This window comes from Lasioglossum baleicum, chromosome 18 (assembly GCF_051020765.1).
Source record: "Lasioglossum baleicum chromosome 18, iyLasBale1, whole genome shotgun sequence".
In the NCBI taxonomy this organism is placed as follows: domain Eukaryota; kingdom Metazoa; phylum Arthropoda; class Insecta; order Hymenoptera; family Halictidae; genus Lasioglossum; species Lasioglossum baleicum.
In genome coordinates, this window is record NC_134946.1 from 3,466,558 (window position 1) to 3,482,816 (window position 16,259).

At 49.2% G+C, this 16,259-nt stretch overlaps 1 protein-coding gene across 1 annotated transcript in view; it reads right to left on the bottom strand.

Annotated features, from left to right (window-relative positions):
* Nucleotides 1-76: 76 nt before the first annotated feature.
* Nucleotides 77-16,259, bottom strand: part of Mgl (low-density lipoprotein receptor-related protein megalin) — a 42,857-nt gene continuing 26,674 nt past the window's right edge. Inside the window, exons 7-19 of the mRNA XM_076443155.1 lie at nucleotides 7,724-15,967; nucleotides 7,070-7,637; nucleotides 6,754-6,997; nucleotides 6,040-6,647; nucleotides 5,448-5,740; nucleotides 4,841-5,358; nucleotides 4,523-4,760; nucleotides 4,155-4,409; nucleotides 3,425-3,931; nucleotides 2,935-3,311; nucleotides 2,178-2,782; nucleotides 2,004-2,103; nucleotides 77-1,792 (exon numbers count right to left, since the gene is read on the bottom strand). Coding sequence (XP_076299270.1) covers nucleotides 1,517-1,792; nucleotides 2,004-2,103; nucleotides 2,178-2,782; nucleotides 2,935-3,311; nucleotides 3,425-3,931; nucleotides 4,155-4,409; nucleotides 4,523-4,760; nucleotides 4,841-5,358; nucleotides 5,448-5,740; nucleotides 6,040-6,647; nucleotides 6,754-6,997; nucleotides 7,070-7,637; nucleotides 7,724-15,967 — 12,833 coding nt within the window. The 3' untranslated portion in view covers nucleotides 77-1,516. The remainder of the gene's footprint in view (nucleotides 1,793-2,003; nucleotides 2,104-2,177; nucleotides 2,783-2,934; nucleotides 3,312-3,424; nucleotides 3,932-4,154; nucleotides 4,410-4,522; nucleotides 4,761-4,840; nucleotides 5,359-5,447; nucleotides 5,741-6,039; nucleotides 6,648-6,753; nucleotides 6,998-7,069; nucleotides 7,638-7,723; nucleotides 15,968-16,259) is intronic.

The window sequence follows — 16,259 nt, forward strand, 5'->3', positions numbered from 1 at the left end:
GGGCATTAAAAACACCGATACACTATAGTGAAAGTTGATGGACGCTGGTAGAGAAAAAAAAATGGCCGATCAAGAGTATGTTAACAATCTGTATAATTTTATGGAATGTACAACAACAAACTCCAGATATTCCAAAGCTTACAATTACGTTTTCCCTAGAAAATACTTCTCTTACTAATCATAATCGAGATTCTACTGTACCGGCGTGAATGAAAAAGAAAACGCTCTTCTGGGTTTTTTCTTTCTTATTCTTTCCCTCTTTTAAAATCTCCCCTCATCACTCCGTCTGAGGCATACACGCTTTTGTTCGTTCGATAATTAAAAAAAAAAACAAGATCGCTTCGCATACTTGGGTACTCAATTTGTAATTTTACGGATCACAGCTGCTACGGAAGAAAAACTGTACACCGACGATGTTCTCCGCGCATAATCTAGACGAAAAAAAAATAATAAAATGTACAACATAACAACGTTCACGCGGCCGAGCAAACATCGAGAGAAGAAACGGTGGTGAGAAACACAGAGAATTGTCTTTTCCTTTTTGTTCGTTTCCGGGTGGTTTCTTTTTTTTGCGCGCGATAGAGATTCGTCCCTCGCTCGAAAAGAAAAATAGAAAACTCTTGTCTCTGGTGAGGTGACTCGATGAGGCCCTGTCCCTTAAATTAACAACCGCTTTTCCTATGCTTTGTTTCGACAACCTTTCTGCTCTTTCGTGCCTCGAGCTGCCTCCGAAAAAAATAGTATGGAATGTTTTGTTTCTTTATGGTACATGGACAACGTGAAAATAATATTCTGCGATAATCGTATTTACAAGACTTACAAATCGCACCTAAGATGACACGACTCGCCATTCGCTGCGCTTAAATCTCAAACTGGTTCCAACATATTTCGGACATTCGTTGGAACGTCTGAATTTGTTCAGAGAATTTGTTCGTACCGGAACTAACATGAGAAAGAAGTGCAACGAATGCGAGAGCATCCCTATGTAGAAGCAGTGGCGCAGTCAGACGAACTTTCCAAGCTCCTCTCTTCGACAATGCGCAGGAAACTTGCAATTAAACACCGCTAAAAACGCGCCGCAATTTCATCGCACGATTTCATAACGATCATTTGTTTCCGGCTCATTCGTTATTCGATTACAACCGATAAAACACATTCAGTCTTATGCTTAATAGAAATCCTGTCCCGTCAAGCTGGTAAAATCTATATAAAAACATGATTAAAATAAAAATTTGCTTGGATTACATGCTTACCATTAGCTTTGAGTCTTGATTGAGTGTGTATAATGATCTATAACAATCGAGATAAGAATAGGAAATATAATATTAAAATCAATAGTGTAAAATGTCTCGCCTAGAAATTCGTTCGAAGAGTAAAAAATCGGGTGTCAGTCAAGACTCAATCTAATCGCTACAACGCAATATAACAATTTTTCAATCGTGGTTTCCCCGCTGTTGCATTTTGCTTCGTCTCCCTTCTTTCTAACTACGTCACTGCGCGAAAGAGTTTAAACTATCTAACATTCGGACTTGTCTTCCTCGACCAACTGCTGCGTGTCCTTCCCCGAGTCGATGGGCGTCGGGTCGAGTTCTCTTCTCTTTAGGTGTAGCTGCGGTGGTTCTTTGTGCTGGATGCTGGACGGTTTCATCTCAGCCGGTAGCTCATACATGCTGCTGGCACCGGTGCCGTTGGTGCCGCCCGTTTCGGTGTTCACCGCGTCGTACATGGGGTTGCTGAAGTCCCTGTTCTTGTTGCTCACATCGCCAAGGTTGTACTCTACGTCCAGGGGTTCCTGTTTCGAACAAACGACTCGTTAACACTCGAACAACTAGCGTTAACACTTACAAAATGAAACCTCTTATTATTGAAATCTACATATAAGTTAACAACTAACGTTAAACAACCGCGACATTTCTCTAACTAAACTTATCGATCAATGCGGGCGCCATCGTAATCTACACTGGGTCGGTTAAGAGGAAGTCGACTGTACATATTTTACATACCATTCTTTCGTGGGCAGGCACGCCAAATTCAACGTTACTGCCCTGTCTGAAGGACACACTCTGGGCACCGGTTAGGCTGCCCAGACCACCAGGTTTGCCACTGAAAATGAAGTGAATATAAGTTGTAATATATATTTGTTAAGGAAGTACTTTTGATTTTGCAAAAGCACTTACAACGGCCTTTTCTTGAGCACCATAATGACAGCGGCGGCTCCCAGGAGGACCAACACGGAGATGACGATGGGAATGACGATGGCAGCGGTGGCGTTGCCTGATCTGGCAGCGACCAGACCCACTTCACAGAATTCTCCGTGGTAGAAGGCTGGGCAGGAGCATTGTAGCTTATTGTCCTCTCCCTCTTGACACAGGCCACCGTTTCTGCAAGGGCAGATTCTCGGTGCAGGCAACGGCCTCTCGTTCGTTGCGTCGCAATGCCGTTCGTTTCGCGGGAAAGTGCCTAACTGAGGGAATGGACCGATGCTGTCCGAGCAAAGACACCGGGTTCCGCCAGGTATAGGTACGCAAAGATGCGTGCATCGATCGTCATGACAAAGATTCATCACGGAGGAGTTGTATCTCAGTGGATGGTACACTCTGACTCCTCCGGGTCCAGCTATGTCGGTGATGATAACTTGCGGCACACCCCTGCCAAACTTGTCTTGCCTGATCAGCTCGCCGGTCATCCACGTTGTCCAGTACAGACTGCTCTCGAAAACGTCCAAGGACATTGGGTGCTTCAGAGTGTCACCCTTCAGGATTACTTTCCTGTTCGAACCATCCTGCAACGAAACCGCTCGTTTAGAGAAAAGGATTTTAAGCAGGGATTGAAAACAGTTGTAATTAGCGATCTCCGTTTCACGTGTATCTACGCGTGTAAATGTGTAGTTAATACGAGTTCACGTTCTGGTTGAAACTAGCGCAAAAATCTCACCTGTTCGATGGACTCGATAGTGTTCAGCTTGCTGTCCGCCCAATAAACAACGTGGCCCATGGAGTAGTCGATGGCGAGTGCAGTCGGTTGTTCGATTCTATCATTGACTAGCTGCTTCCTTCTGTCACCATCCATCCAGGCGATCTCTATCTTCGGTTGGCTACCAGCATCTGCCCAAATGGCTTTGCCCAATTCTGGGTCCAGGACTATAGAAACTGGAATCTGCAAGTCCACCGTCACCAAGCTTCGACGATACCTGCCATCAGCTTTCGAGACCATTACGCGACCGAGCAGCGTTAGCCCCATCGTGTCAATTTCGGTCCAGTACAGATTACCGTTAACCCAGTCCACTGCCAAACTGGTGGGTGTTGATTCGCCTGAAACGAGGACACTCGTTGTATTCAACTTCCATTAAAATGATCAACCTTTTGCACACGAGAGTAGCCAATCGAGTGCAATGGGTTAAATTAAACTATGAAAATGAAATTACTTTTTATGTTAAGATCCTGCGCGTATCCTATCTTCACTTGACCACCTTTCGCGTTCAGCATGTAAGACCTCTTGATGGTATTATCGTGACTATCGATCCAGAACACGTACTCTGCTTTCGGATCGAAGTCGATGTCTTTCACTCTCTTCTCGTCAGCGATCACCTCGACCTCGTCTCTCTTATGGAGGTCGTAGGCTCGAATTTCCGGTCCATTCGCGAACAGCACCATTCCCTCGGTACCCAAAGCTTTACAAACTCCACTGCGATTATCAGAGAGCTCGAAGCCGTGTCTGCACGAGCAAGAGTAGGTGCCGTTCAAGTTGGTGCAAATCTGGGAACACTGGTGTTGACCAGTGGCACACTCGTCGATATCCTCGCAATGTTTCCTATTGTCCTGCGAGATTATGTAGCCAGGGTAACAAGCGCAGATGTAACCACCGCCGGTGATGTTGTGACAGTAGTGAGCGCAGCCGCCTTTGTTCGAGTCCAAGCACGGTTTATTATGGTCTGCAAACGTTTTGTTTATCAGTGACAATAATCATCTTGAACCATCGAAGGAAACAAGTTACACAAGTCCATTGTCAGGAATATTCTGAGAGAGAGAGAGAGAGAGAGAGAGAGAGAGAGAGAGAGAGAGTTCTTAGAAAAATCTTTAACATTTCAGCTTGTGTAACTTGAATACGTTCTGTTGTCTATAGTTCCCATGTTGATAATGATAAAAAATACTTACGGCAACCCAGCTCGTCGGACGAGTCGCCGCAATCATCGGCAAAGTCGCAGAGTTTGGTACGCTCGACGCACTTCTTGTTGGAGCAAGTGTATTCGGTTATGGGATCGCACGAGTTGATCTTGGTCGCGCACATTGTCATGTTGTTCTCGTCGGATCCGTCGCCGCAATTGTCGAAGCCGTCGCATAATTGATACTTGGCGATGCACTTGTGATTTGCGCACTGGAACCTCCTCGTTGTGTCGCATTTGAAGTTTGCTGAAGGATGCCATCCGGTTAATTATTTTCATGCATTAGTCGCAAGATTAATAGACTACACATTTGTGCATAATGATCTTCAGTATTACGATTAGTAAGAGAGGCACCCTTACCGCACATATCTGGATTCTCGTCGGACCCATCGCCACAGTCATCGCTGCCGTCGCATACGTCGGTGAGATAGACGCACACATTGTTGTCGCATTCGAATCTCGTCTGCGGACAGTACCTTCCACCTGGATACCTTGGAGGACATCCAATTTCATCGCTCATGTCCCTGCAGTCCCTTGTTCCATCGCATCGCAGATAAGAAGCTATGCAATGTCCGCTCGCGCATTGGAATGAATAATTCTGTAATAAAAAGGCACACATTAGATATGAAAATAAATGAAACAAATAGAAACGGAAGTTACCGTGGTATGCTTTACTACCTTGCACACGAATGTCTGGCATTCCTTCTCATCGCTGTTATCACCGCAATCATCCTCGCTGTCGCACCTCCATCTGGAGGCAATACATTTGCCATTGTCACAGCGGAACTCGGACTCAGAGCACTCCCTGTAGCGATCCTTGCACAAGGTCTCTGCCTCGTCGCTGCCATCCCCACAGTCGTCGGCGAAATCGCAGAGCCATTGCTTAGGCACGCATCTGTTATTGGCGCATTTGAAGTCCATCTTTGGGTCGCACTTGAGACAATTCTCAGGCAACTCGTCGGAACCGTCACGACAGTCGTCTTTACCGTCGCAGAACAGCCATTTGGGTATGCAGCGATAGTTAGCATGACCTGGACAACGCTGCCAACCCGTGGTGCAGTTTCTCTGGCGACACATGTAGGCTGGCTCGTCGCTGTCATCACCGCAGTCGTTGTCAGAGTCACACATCCAGACTTTCTGGATACATCTGCCGTTCTTGCAAGTGAACTCCGTGCTTGGATCGCATGGTCGGTTGTCTGCGTTTCAAGAGATCAATCATTAATTAATGATATTAATGTACAAAATTTTTAAGCTCCTGGACAAATAGGCGAATGTCAATGCTTACGGCAAATAGCTGGGTCCTCGTCGCTACCATCCTTGCAATCAACGTCCCCGTCGCATTTCCACGACTCGTGGATGCAACGACCATTGGACTTGCATTTGAATTCCAGTTCACCGCATTCTAATGAACAAACTGCCTCGTCGCTCTTGTCACCGCAATCATCAACGCCGTCGCACACTGCCACGCTAGGTCTACAATTGCCATTCGTACACTGGAACACGCTGGGACGACACACTCGTGCTGGACAACTCGTTGGCTCATCGGAGCCGTCTTTGCAGTCCTTTTCGCCGTCACACCTTTATAATTTAACATAAAGGTATTAGTATAGAAGAGGTGGAAAGATTATGGATTAGTAATTAGTAGACACCGGATTTTATGCATTTATAACAAAAATTTAAAAATACTGTCATTATTTTCAACCCATTAAACATATTAAGACAGAAAATAAATTTCTATGTCACTCCAGTTAGTTGCAAATCAGGAATAAAATTTTTATTCTGCATGAAGATCCGCTGTCTAATAATTAGGAATAGAAGGACTGTCCGATTCCTAGCCTCGAGGCCGAATAGATATAAAGATTATTATTATTACTTACTTCCAGTACCATGGTATGCATTTCTCATCATACGATCCACAACGATGCTGGCCAGCAGTGCAATTGGCCTTGCAGGTCTTGCCATCGCTCTCCAATGTGAATTGGTTTGGACACGCACATTTGTACGAGGTGACACCAGGTTGACCGTAGCCCTCCAGCAAGTACGAGCTCGCAGGTGGTGAGATCAAGCAGAGATGAGAGCAGCCACCATTATCCACCGCACAAGGATTCTTATAAGCCAGTTGTCGCAGAGGATGATAGGCATGAATGTCGTAAGGTCTGTGAGTGGTGTTGCGCAACAGTCGAATGTTCTGTCCTGAGAATTTGTCGGCTCGTTGGATAGCCTTTAAGTTCCAATCTGTCCAGAAAATGAAGTCGTCGAAGACAGTGATGGCGAAGACGTGTGGAACAGCGTTTCCTGTGAGGACCTTCCTCCTGTTATGACCTTCCAAATCAGCGAACGCTATGTAGTCCAGGTGAGCATCTGCCCAGAAGATCTTGTCGGTGAAGTAGTCGATGGTTAGGGCATTTGGCCAGGCGATGTCATCCTCCCAGGTGAGGATCCTCGTGAAGTTGCTGCCGTCCATTCCCACTTTGCCTATGTATGCCTGCAAGAAACAATGATTAATATCATATAGTAAGGTAAATGTCCTAATAAACGAGTCATAACTGTACGTCGAAACATATAATTAAGTAATTAATAGATGTTTTCACCTGCAGATGCCACGAAGTGAAGTACAAGTACCCGGTACCAGGATGCACAGCGATAGCTCGTGGGTCTGCTATGCCAGTTAACAAAGTCTTCCTGTTGGTCCCATTCATTTCAGCAACATCCAGATGCTTAGCGTGTCGATCCAACCAGTACAACTTAGCACCGACCCAATCGACTGCTATGCCTTCTAGTCCAAGACTGTCATGCCTGATAATGGGCTCTTTCTCGCCTCCTTTGATCGGGGCTCTGAAACCGAACGTTTCTGTGAAAAGCACATTCCACGTGTCAACCAACCGAGGTACATTAACAGAAAGTTACCTGAATATGGTCTTAGCGGTGACGTCACAGAAGTACAACATCTCTGACTTATAATCAGCGTCCAGAGCAACAACATTGATCAGATCCTGATGCATCAGACTGTAATTTGACGCGTCGATGGACATGTTCCTGACGTAATACTTGTTCGTGAAGATGATCCAAGGCTTGATGTTGTCCCGCCTCTTGCAGGTGTGCTCGTCAGCAGCACGCTCGTACCAGTACTCGTTGCACTTGCAATAGAAACTGCCGGGTGTGTTCTCGCAATGCTGGCTGCACACTTGTGGCGTCTCCACACATTCGTCTATGTCCTCGCAGGCTTTGCCATCGGCTAACAGTCTGTAACCAGGGTTGCACTCGCAATAGTAGCTGGTGGGTGTGTCCACGCATTTGTGTCCACACTGATTCATTTCCACTTGGGCGCATTCGTCCACATTGCAATGAGCAGGCTCATCGCTCTCATCCGGACAGTCAGGCTCCTTGTTGCATACCAAACGCTGATCAATGCAGCTCCCACTGGCGCACATGAACTCTCCCGGGTTGGGGCAGGTGGTGTTCTTCACTTTCGGCGCTGTATTAAAACGAACAATATTATGTACCAACAATAAAATTGACGCGTAAACATAATGTTAAATGAATACTAAAGAGTGCACTTACGACATCCGTCCTCGTCCGAATTGTCCCCACAGTCATCCTGACCATCGCAACGGAACTGTTTCCTGATGCATTTGAAGTTATGACATGCGAACTCTTGGGCGGTGCAAATCTTGTACTTAGTGCTGCATTGCTTCCCTTCGTCGCTACCGTCGCCGCAATCATTATCATGGTCGCACAGCCAATTCTTGTTCAAGCAACGACCATTGGCGCAGGTGAACTGATCTTCTCCGCAGGGAACCGGTGTAGGACAATGGTGCTGAGTGACATTCTCGTCAGCCCCGTCAACACAATCCGGATCTCCATCACACAACCACTTTTTAGGGATACACTGAGCCCTGTTCCAAACTTTGTTCGCCGTGCAGGTGAACTCTGTCTCTTCGTCACACTTTCTGTCATTGCACTGGTGTCTTTCGTCCTCGTCAGAGTTATCCAAGCAATCGTTGTCCCCGTCGCAAATGTAAATCCTGGGGATACAGTTGCCATTGTCGCATGTGAACAGATCTCCGAAGCAAGTTCTACCCTCCGACTGACAGTAATCTGGCGGTTCGTCGCTGGCATCCGGACAGTCTTCGTCTCCGTCGCAGTGCCAAGTAGCTGGGATACACCTGTAGTTCGGACACCTGAAGCTGTTCTGCGGACAGGCTCTCTGAGCGCAGTGCAGAGGATTCTCATCGCTATTGTCTCCGCAATCGTTATCACCATCGCAAAGCCAGTAGGGTTCCACGCAGATGTTGGTCTTGTCGCATTTCAGATGATTAGGAGGACAAGTGGTGTTCATGGGACAGCGTTCGTGGGTCTCGTCCGAGGTGATATTATCCTTGCAGTCGTTAATACCATTACAGACCAGATACTGCGGGATGCAGCGATAGTTGGCGCAGGTGAACTCACCCTGGGCGCAAGGAGGATAAACGCAGCCTTCCTCGTCACTGCCGTCGCGACAGTCGTTCTCGTGATCGCATTTCCAGGTCTTGAAGATGCACCTGCCGTTGTTGCATCTGAACTCGTTGGGACTGCACGAGTGGTAGGAGCAGTAATTGGGGTCCTCGTCAGAGCCATCGCCACAGTCATCATCGCCATCACAGGCCCACATTCTGGAGGTACAGCGACCATTCCTGCAGGCAAACTTGCTGGAGTCGCAGGTGACATTCTTGGGCACGCACATTCTGTCTTCGTTCACGAGTCGGCTGTTGTCGTCGCACTTACACTCGACGGACCCGTTCGCGCCCGGATGACAAGACTGATCGCAACCACCGTTGGTGATGGTGCAAGGGTTCACTTTGCACTGTTGCCTGGCCGCAGAGTAAATGTGCAGATCCCGTGGAGAGTCGTCCAAACGTTTCACCAGCTCCACCTTGTTGGCACCGGTGTGCTTCTCCGCGCGATAGACGCCTCTCAGCTGAAGGTCCGTCCAGTAGATATGTTCTCGGAAGACGGTTATGGCGAAGGGGTATATGGTCGCACTGACTAGAACTTGACGGTTGCTACCGTCCAACTCCGAACGTTCTATCTTCTCGCGAACCGCATCGGTCCAGTACAACATATGATCCTCGTAATCGATGGCCAAGCCACTCGGCTGAGAGAGATCCTTGTCGATGATCGCTTTCTTCAACGATCCTGCCATGGTGGTCCTGAAGATCTTCCCCGAGGTGCCGAAGCGGCCCCAATCGGTAAAGTAGAGAGACCCGTTGCAAGGATCGACGACGATCGCTCTGGGCCTGTCCACCCTGGCAATCATCACCAGATTCGAACCGTCGATGTCCATGGCGTAGATGCTGTTGTTTGAGGAATCGGTCCAGTACACTTTCTTCTGGGTCCAATCGTAAGAGATCCCCTCCGGATTGATGCCTTTACTGATCAGAGTGTGGATGTCTGCTGAAGATGGGTGGTCCGCCTGCATCCAGGCGATCTTGGCCCACGGTCTGATTTGCGTGAACAGTAACTTCTTGTCTTCATAGTCGAAGTCAACGCCGACTACGTTGGTCAAGTTCCCTACAGGAGGGAAAGGCACGCCTGTGACTTGAGGATTCAGATCTATGGCCCTGATTTCTGTTCTAGTAGCGAATACCAAATACTCGTCCACGGTTTTACAGCTGGTTGGATACTCCGAACGAGGACTGTACTCTGCCAGTTTACCGACAGCACAGTCGCACTTGTACTCGAAAGTGGGCATTGTCGTAGCCGGCGCCATTTCCTTGGGTATAGCGAAGCAAAGCTGCTCGCAGCCTGCCCTCCCACCTGGAGCGCAAGGATTGGTAGGATCGGATGGCTGACTGCCCTGATCGAACATGACGATGTCCCTCAATTTTTGTAGGTTAGACCTGACCGTAGTGGGTGGAATCATAGAGTTGTTGGCGTATTTGCTGGCCTTGAACACTGTTGCCAAGTTTCTGTCCACCCAGTATACATCGTTACCGTAAACTGCAACTCCCATGGGATTCGGCAGGTTGCGTCTGATGATCTCACGATTGCCTCCAGTGTGCGAGACTTTTTGAATAGTATCTTGCTTGGAGTCCACCCAATAGACGTCGTGAGTAGAAAGATCGATGGTTATATCTCTAGGCGTGCTTATGCCAGAGGTGACAATGGGCACCCAGTTGCTTCCGTCCAAGTATGCCTTCCCCAACTTAGGGTACTGGCCGTAGTCTATCCAGTAGAGGTACCGTTTGATAGGATTCACAGCCAGCTCCCTGGGCGAGTCGGTAGTCTTCTTCACGAGGACTTTCCTGTTGCTGCCATCGAGTCTGCAGACTTCAACGTAATTATCATGGGGGAAAACGTTAGTGAAGTACAGGTTCCCGGCGATCCAGTCGATAGCCAAGCCTCTGATGCCGTTCGAGCCTATTCCCTGCTTGACCACGTGCTGCAGCTCGGTACCGTTCGGCCTGACACGGAATATACCGTTCCAGAATCCTCTGTTGAACTCTACCCAGTAGATCCAGTTGTCAGCATAATGCACATCGACATGGAGAATGTGATGTCCCACTCCAGCAATGGGCACCATGGCTTCCTTGGCGTCTTCCAGACTGTACCCTCTCGCCACGTCCAACTGGGTCACCACAGCGAAGGTCTTGAACGGTTCACAGGATGTTTCATTGACCTTGCGGTACTCCATGCCGCAGGCGCAGACTCTTGTGCCTCCGGAAGCTGGTAAACATATCTGCTCGCAACCGCCATTGTTTCCGAAACAAGGATGATCTCCAGTGACACGTTTCTTGTAGATGGTCAGCGTCTTCAGCTCGGAGTCGTTGTCGATTATGGTCGTAGGGTTTCCTCCGTCAGGGAGATCCACTCTTTCAATCTTGTCGTACCGCGGATCAAGAAGAAGCAACCTGGACTCATGAACAGCCAGAGCCTTGGGCAAAGCAATGTTCTCAGAGACGATAGTTCGACGATTCTGACCATCCGTTGAGATGGCTATAACCAAAGCAGGGAACGAGGAGCTGAAGTAAACGGTCTTACTGGGAATGTCTATCGTTATAGCTTCCGGTCTCGAAACGTCATCCACCAGTACAATGGGGTTTGTGCCGTCCATGTTGACTCTGCCGATCTTCATTGGTATTCCAAAGCTACCCTCGTCCACCCAGAATACATGTCCCTCCAATGGATCCACGCACATGGCCTTGGGCTTAGCTACAGAAGTCTTGTTCCCATCATTCGCCAGAATTATGGTTCTGTACCTAGTCTTGCCGTCGACCTTGATGGCCTCGATGTTGGACGCGAACTTGTTTCCGATGAACAGGTTCCTTCCCAGCCAGTCGAAAGCCATGGCAGACGGTGCACCGACTATTCCAGTGTCTCCTAACGGATTAGGGAATTCGGTTCTGTTTCCTCCACTGTAGGGAGTCGTGTAGATCGTACCGTTTTCATCGTCGCCGTCTTCAGTCTGCAACCAGTAGATCATTCTCTCTTTTCTATCATAATCGATGAACTTGCCTCCCTCGACTCCCACCACCGGGGTTATGTAGCCGGTCTTGGTACTGCCTGGCACCAAGGACACGTCCACTATCTGCGAACCCCGTAGCACCATGAGGTACGGTGTTTCTTCCTCTTGACACTGTCCGTTGGGAAGCAACCGGAAGCCTATCTGGCACTTGCAGCTGAAACCTTGAGGACTTGTCGGCGATAGAAGACACAAATGAGCACAGGTGGCATTCGAGCAAGGATTAGGTGTAATCGGTTGCAAGACTGGGTGGTGCACGTGAATAGACAGCGGCTGCGATATCAGATGAGACACGACCGTTTGGTTAGCTCCATAAAATTTGTGAGCTGACAGGACTCGGTTCAGCTGCCTGTCCGTCCAGTACATGGTATCCTCGAACAGAGTCAACGAATGAGGATGCAGCAGGTAATGCGAACTCGCCAACACTTGGATCCTCTTGGTCCCGTCGTACAGGCAGGTGTCGATGAAGTCCAATTTACTGTCAGCGAAGTATATCCTCTTGTTCGCTATGTCCAAGGCGAGACCGTTGGGCCAGTAGATCTTGGTGCTGATGATGGTGGACCTGTTGGTGCCGTCCATTCCGATCCTTTCGATTCGAGGGTTCTCGCCCCAGTCTGTCCAGAAGAGCCACCTTGCTCCGGGACTGGGGTCCAAACACATGCCTCTGGGCTGAGTGATGTTCTCCTTCACAAGTATCAATCGACTGGCGCCGGTCTCCTTAGATACCTCGATGGTGTTCAATTTCGAGTCCAACCAGTACAAATTCTGACCGATCCAATCATAAGCAAGGCCTTCGACCAAATCCAATCCAGTGGATATGACGTCCTCAGGGTCGGTACCCCTGTCCAATCTGGATATCTTCTTCAGTTTCATGTCCGACCAGAAGATTGTACCCGTGTGCATATTGCTGGCAGTCGCCACAACGTTCTCCACATTGATCGGCACCCTCTCGAGCGCCTGATCTTGAAGATCGGCCACCAGAATCGTGTGTCTATTCGATATGATCAAGAAAGCAGCGCTGTGGTTGAAAGCTTTGCAGGTGTGCTTGTCATTCTCCAGGAGATACCCATCGACACAATTACAGTAATAGCTTCCTTTGATATTCGTGCATACCTGGGAACACCGTCCGGGAGGATCGCATTCGTTCAGATCCTGACAAGTATACCCATCCTTGCTGAGTTCCTCCCCATGTGGACAGGTACACTGTTTACCCATCGGCGTCTGGATGCACCCATTACTGCAGTATCCTGCTCTGTGACTGCACTCTTGGAAGTCGCATCCTGGGCCTTCATCAGCTCCATTCGGACAGTCGAACTTCCCGTCGCATACACTGGTTATGTTTACGCACATGTCGCTAACGTTAGGACACTTCCATTGTTGGGAGTCGCACTTGAACTCCGGCGACGTGCAGGCATGCAGTTCAGTATCCTCGTCGGACCCATCACCACAATCATCCTTCCCGTCGCAGATGTAGGCCTTGAACAAGCACTTCTCATTCGCACATTTATAGAAACCAGGTCGACAACCGACATTTCGACAGGGACCCGGTTCGTCGGACTTGTCCGGGCAATCGTAGGTCCCGTCACAGTACCAGCTCCTAGGTATGCATATGGCCGAGCTAACGCACTGGAATTGTTTATCAGTGTTGCACTGATCTGGCGCCAACGAGGGACAGCCGACCTCGTCGCTGCCATCGTTGCAATCAGAAATCCCATCGCATTTATACGAGTCTAGAACGCACATTTTCTGATCAGCGCAGGTAAATTGTGTGCTGAGACAGGTTACCGGAGGACAGTCCATCTCATCCTGCTGGTCGAAGCAGTCGTTATCACCGTCGCAGACCCAGGACTGCGGTATGCAGTGTCCTGACCTGGGACAGGTAAATTGGAAATACGAGCAGGTCTTTGCTACGCAAAAGTCTCCCTCATCAGAGCTATCCCCACAATCATTTTCCGAGTCGCATCTCCATGTGCTGGGTATACATCTGTTATTATTACAGGCGAACTGATTCGCGCTGCAGGTCACGTTCGGACAATCTGCTTCGTCGCTGTAATCCCCGCAATCATTCTCAGAATCACAGCGGAAGCTTTTAGGCACGCACTTGCCGGACCTGCACTGGAACTCGTTAGGTCCGCAGGTAGGTTTGGTACAATTCTGTTCGTCGCTGTTATCCAGACAGTCGTTCTCGCCGTCGCAGACCCAGGTATGAGGAACGCACCTCTGGTTCGCACATGTAAAGTCCCCGGCGTTTGGACAGGCCTCCAAAGGCGGTTCAGCGTTCGGGTCGGGGACACAGGCCCTGTCCATGGACAGACGTTCACCATACGGACAGCCGCAGACTTTGGTCAGCCTGGAGGTTCCGTACCTGTTCGTGTTGTTCTGGGGAATGGCGAAACACAGCTTCTGACACCAGCCGTTGTACACGGCGCAGGGATGGACGAATCGAGAGCTCTGTATACTACGGCTGAATACTTTGACCCCGTACAATCTATTAGTAGCTGGCTCGCGGACCAAAATGGCTTCCTGTTCACCGGTTCTCTTGTGGAGTCTGATGATCGCGTCCAGCCGCCAATCGGTGACGTACATCCACTCTTTATGAATGGCTATGGAGAAAGGATGTCGAATCAGCTTGGAATTAACCGTACGAACGTCCGTACCATTCAGATTGGAGTGTTGAACGTGATCCAGTAAAGCGTCGCACCAGTACAATCTATCTTTCTCGAAGTCAATGGCCAAACCGTTCGGCCATCCCAGCGTCAAGTTCTTGAAGACCATCAAATTAGACCCGTCCGTGTAAGCTCTGCTGATGTTTGCTGGCCTGTCCCACTCGGAGAAGAAGATGTAACCTTCGTTGGGATGGATCACGATAGCTCTTGGTCGTTTCAAATTCTTCAGTAGCGTTCTGCGGTAAGTGACGTTCCTGGTGCTGAGAACGTTTAAGGTTCCTTTGCGCGAGTCAATGTAGTAGAGGTTCTTCGCCTCCCAGTCGACCGCCAGACCTTCGACACCCTCGTTCTGACTGGCTAGTACGATCTCCCGGCCGGTGCCGTTCTGGTGGATTCGATAGATCACATCCTGCAGTACGTCGCTATAATAAATGTACCGATCGCGAGCATCGTAATCCAGTCCCACGAATCTGGCGCTCCTCGAGACCACAGGCAAAATGGCGTCGCTGAAGCCTTCCATCACCGGGTCCAGTACTCTACCTTTAATGAACCTCTGCTGGGAGTACATCAAAAACTCTTGGACCAAGTTACAGTTCCTTTGATCCCTCGAGAGCCTCCAACCGATATCGCAGGCACACCGATACCCCAGTCTATTCTCCTGATCGCTGGCCGCAGTCACGATACACATGTGCTGACAGCCTCCATTGTTATTGCCACAGGGATTCGAGACCTTCCTCTGGATCAGCGGGTGCAGCGCCTTGATGGACCTTGCGTCTCTCATTTTGTATACCGTCTGCAACGACGAGTCCCCTTCGTTCTTGTCCATACTCAAAATGGCTTGCTTCGTGTTGTCCGTCCAGTAGATCTTGTTCTCGAACATTGTGAGTCTCGTCGGTGAAGGGGTATGAGATCCTCTGAGCACCATCACTCTGTTTTTCCCGACGTAGTTAGCCGTCTCGATGTAATCCAACTGAGAGTCGCACCAGAAGATCCTTTGGGCGATTATGTCAACCGCCACACCGGACACTTTGTAAGCCGCCTCGGAAACCACTGGAAAAGCTGCAGTGCCGTCCATGTTGGCTCTCATAACCTGTTTGGCGTCAGCGACGAACATGTAGCCCACAGTGGGGTCCAAGGCGATGTCTGCTGGATTGGTTAGGTTCGAACCCAAAGCTATACCGTGATATCTCCCATCCAACTCGAACACGTCGATCTTTTGCACAGCTGAGTCTACTACGTACAGCTTCTCTCCTATCCAGTCCACGGCGACAGCCACCGGAGCCCACGAGCTTGCTAAGAGGATGTCCAAGTTCGAGGCTGTGTCTTTGCCGTTCAACGGCTGACAGTGCACCTTCCTGGTCTTCACGTCGCTCCAGAAGAGCAGGTCACGGGAATACAGGTAGTCCACTCCGCTCGCACCGGTCGTGTTCGCAACGACGGTTCGGTCCTCGCCGGTTGGGGACATCCTCCATATGGCGCGTTCCTGAGCGATCAACAATTCCAAGGACGTGCCAGCCTCCGCTCGACATTTGTGTCGTCCCTCGAGCTCGTATCCCGGGGCGCAGCTGCAAGTGTAGGAGCCGTCGGTGTTCTTGCACAGCTGCTCGCAGAAGCCCCATTCCGAGCACTCATCGCGATCTGCCCATGTGTGATAACAGACGTTTTAAATTATTCTCGTTCGCGAGTTCGGCGACTGACAAGGGACATTGTCCACGTGTAACACGCCGAGTTTAATAAAATTTTAGTATTTAGTATATTTCATTCAAATCGGCGTGGTACACTTGGATAGTGTCCCTCGTGAAAGTATCGTCAACCCTCGTACGTTCTCAGCATGAAAATTCGACTGTTTTCTGTTTCTGGTGAAACGTTTGATCTCTCAGCGTTGCAAATGAAACACAATTTGTTAATGTAAAAAGTAAGGTCAAGAATA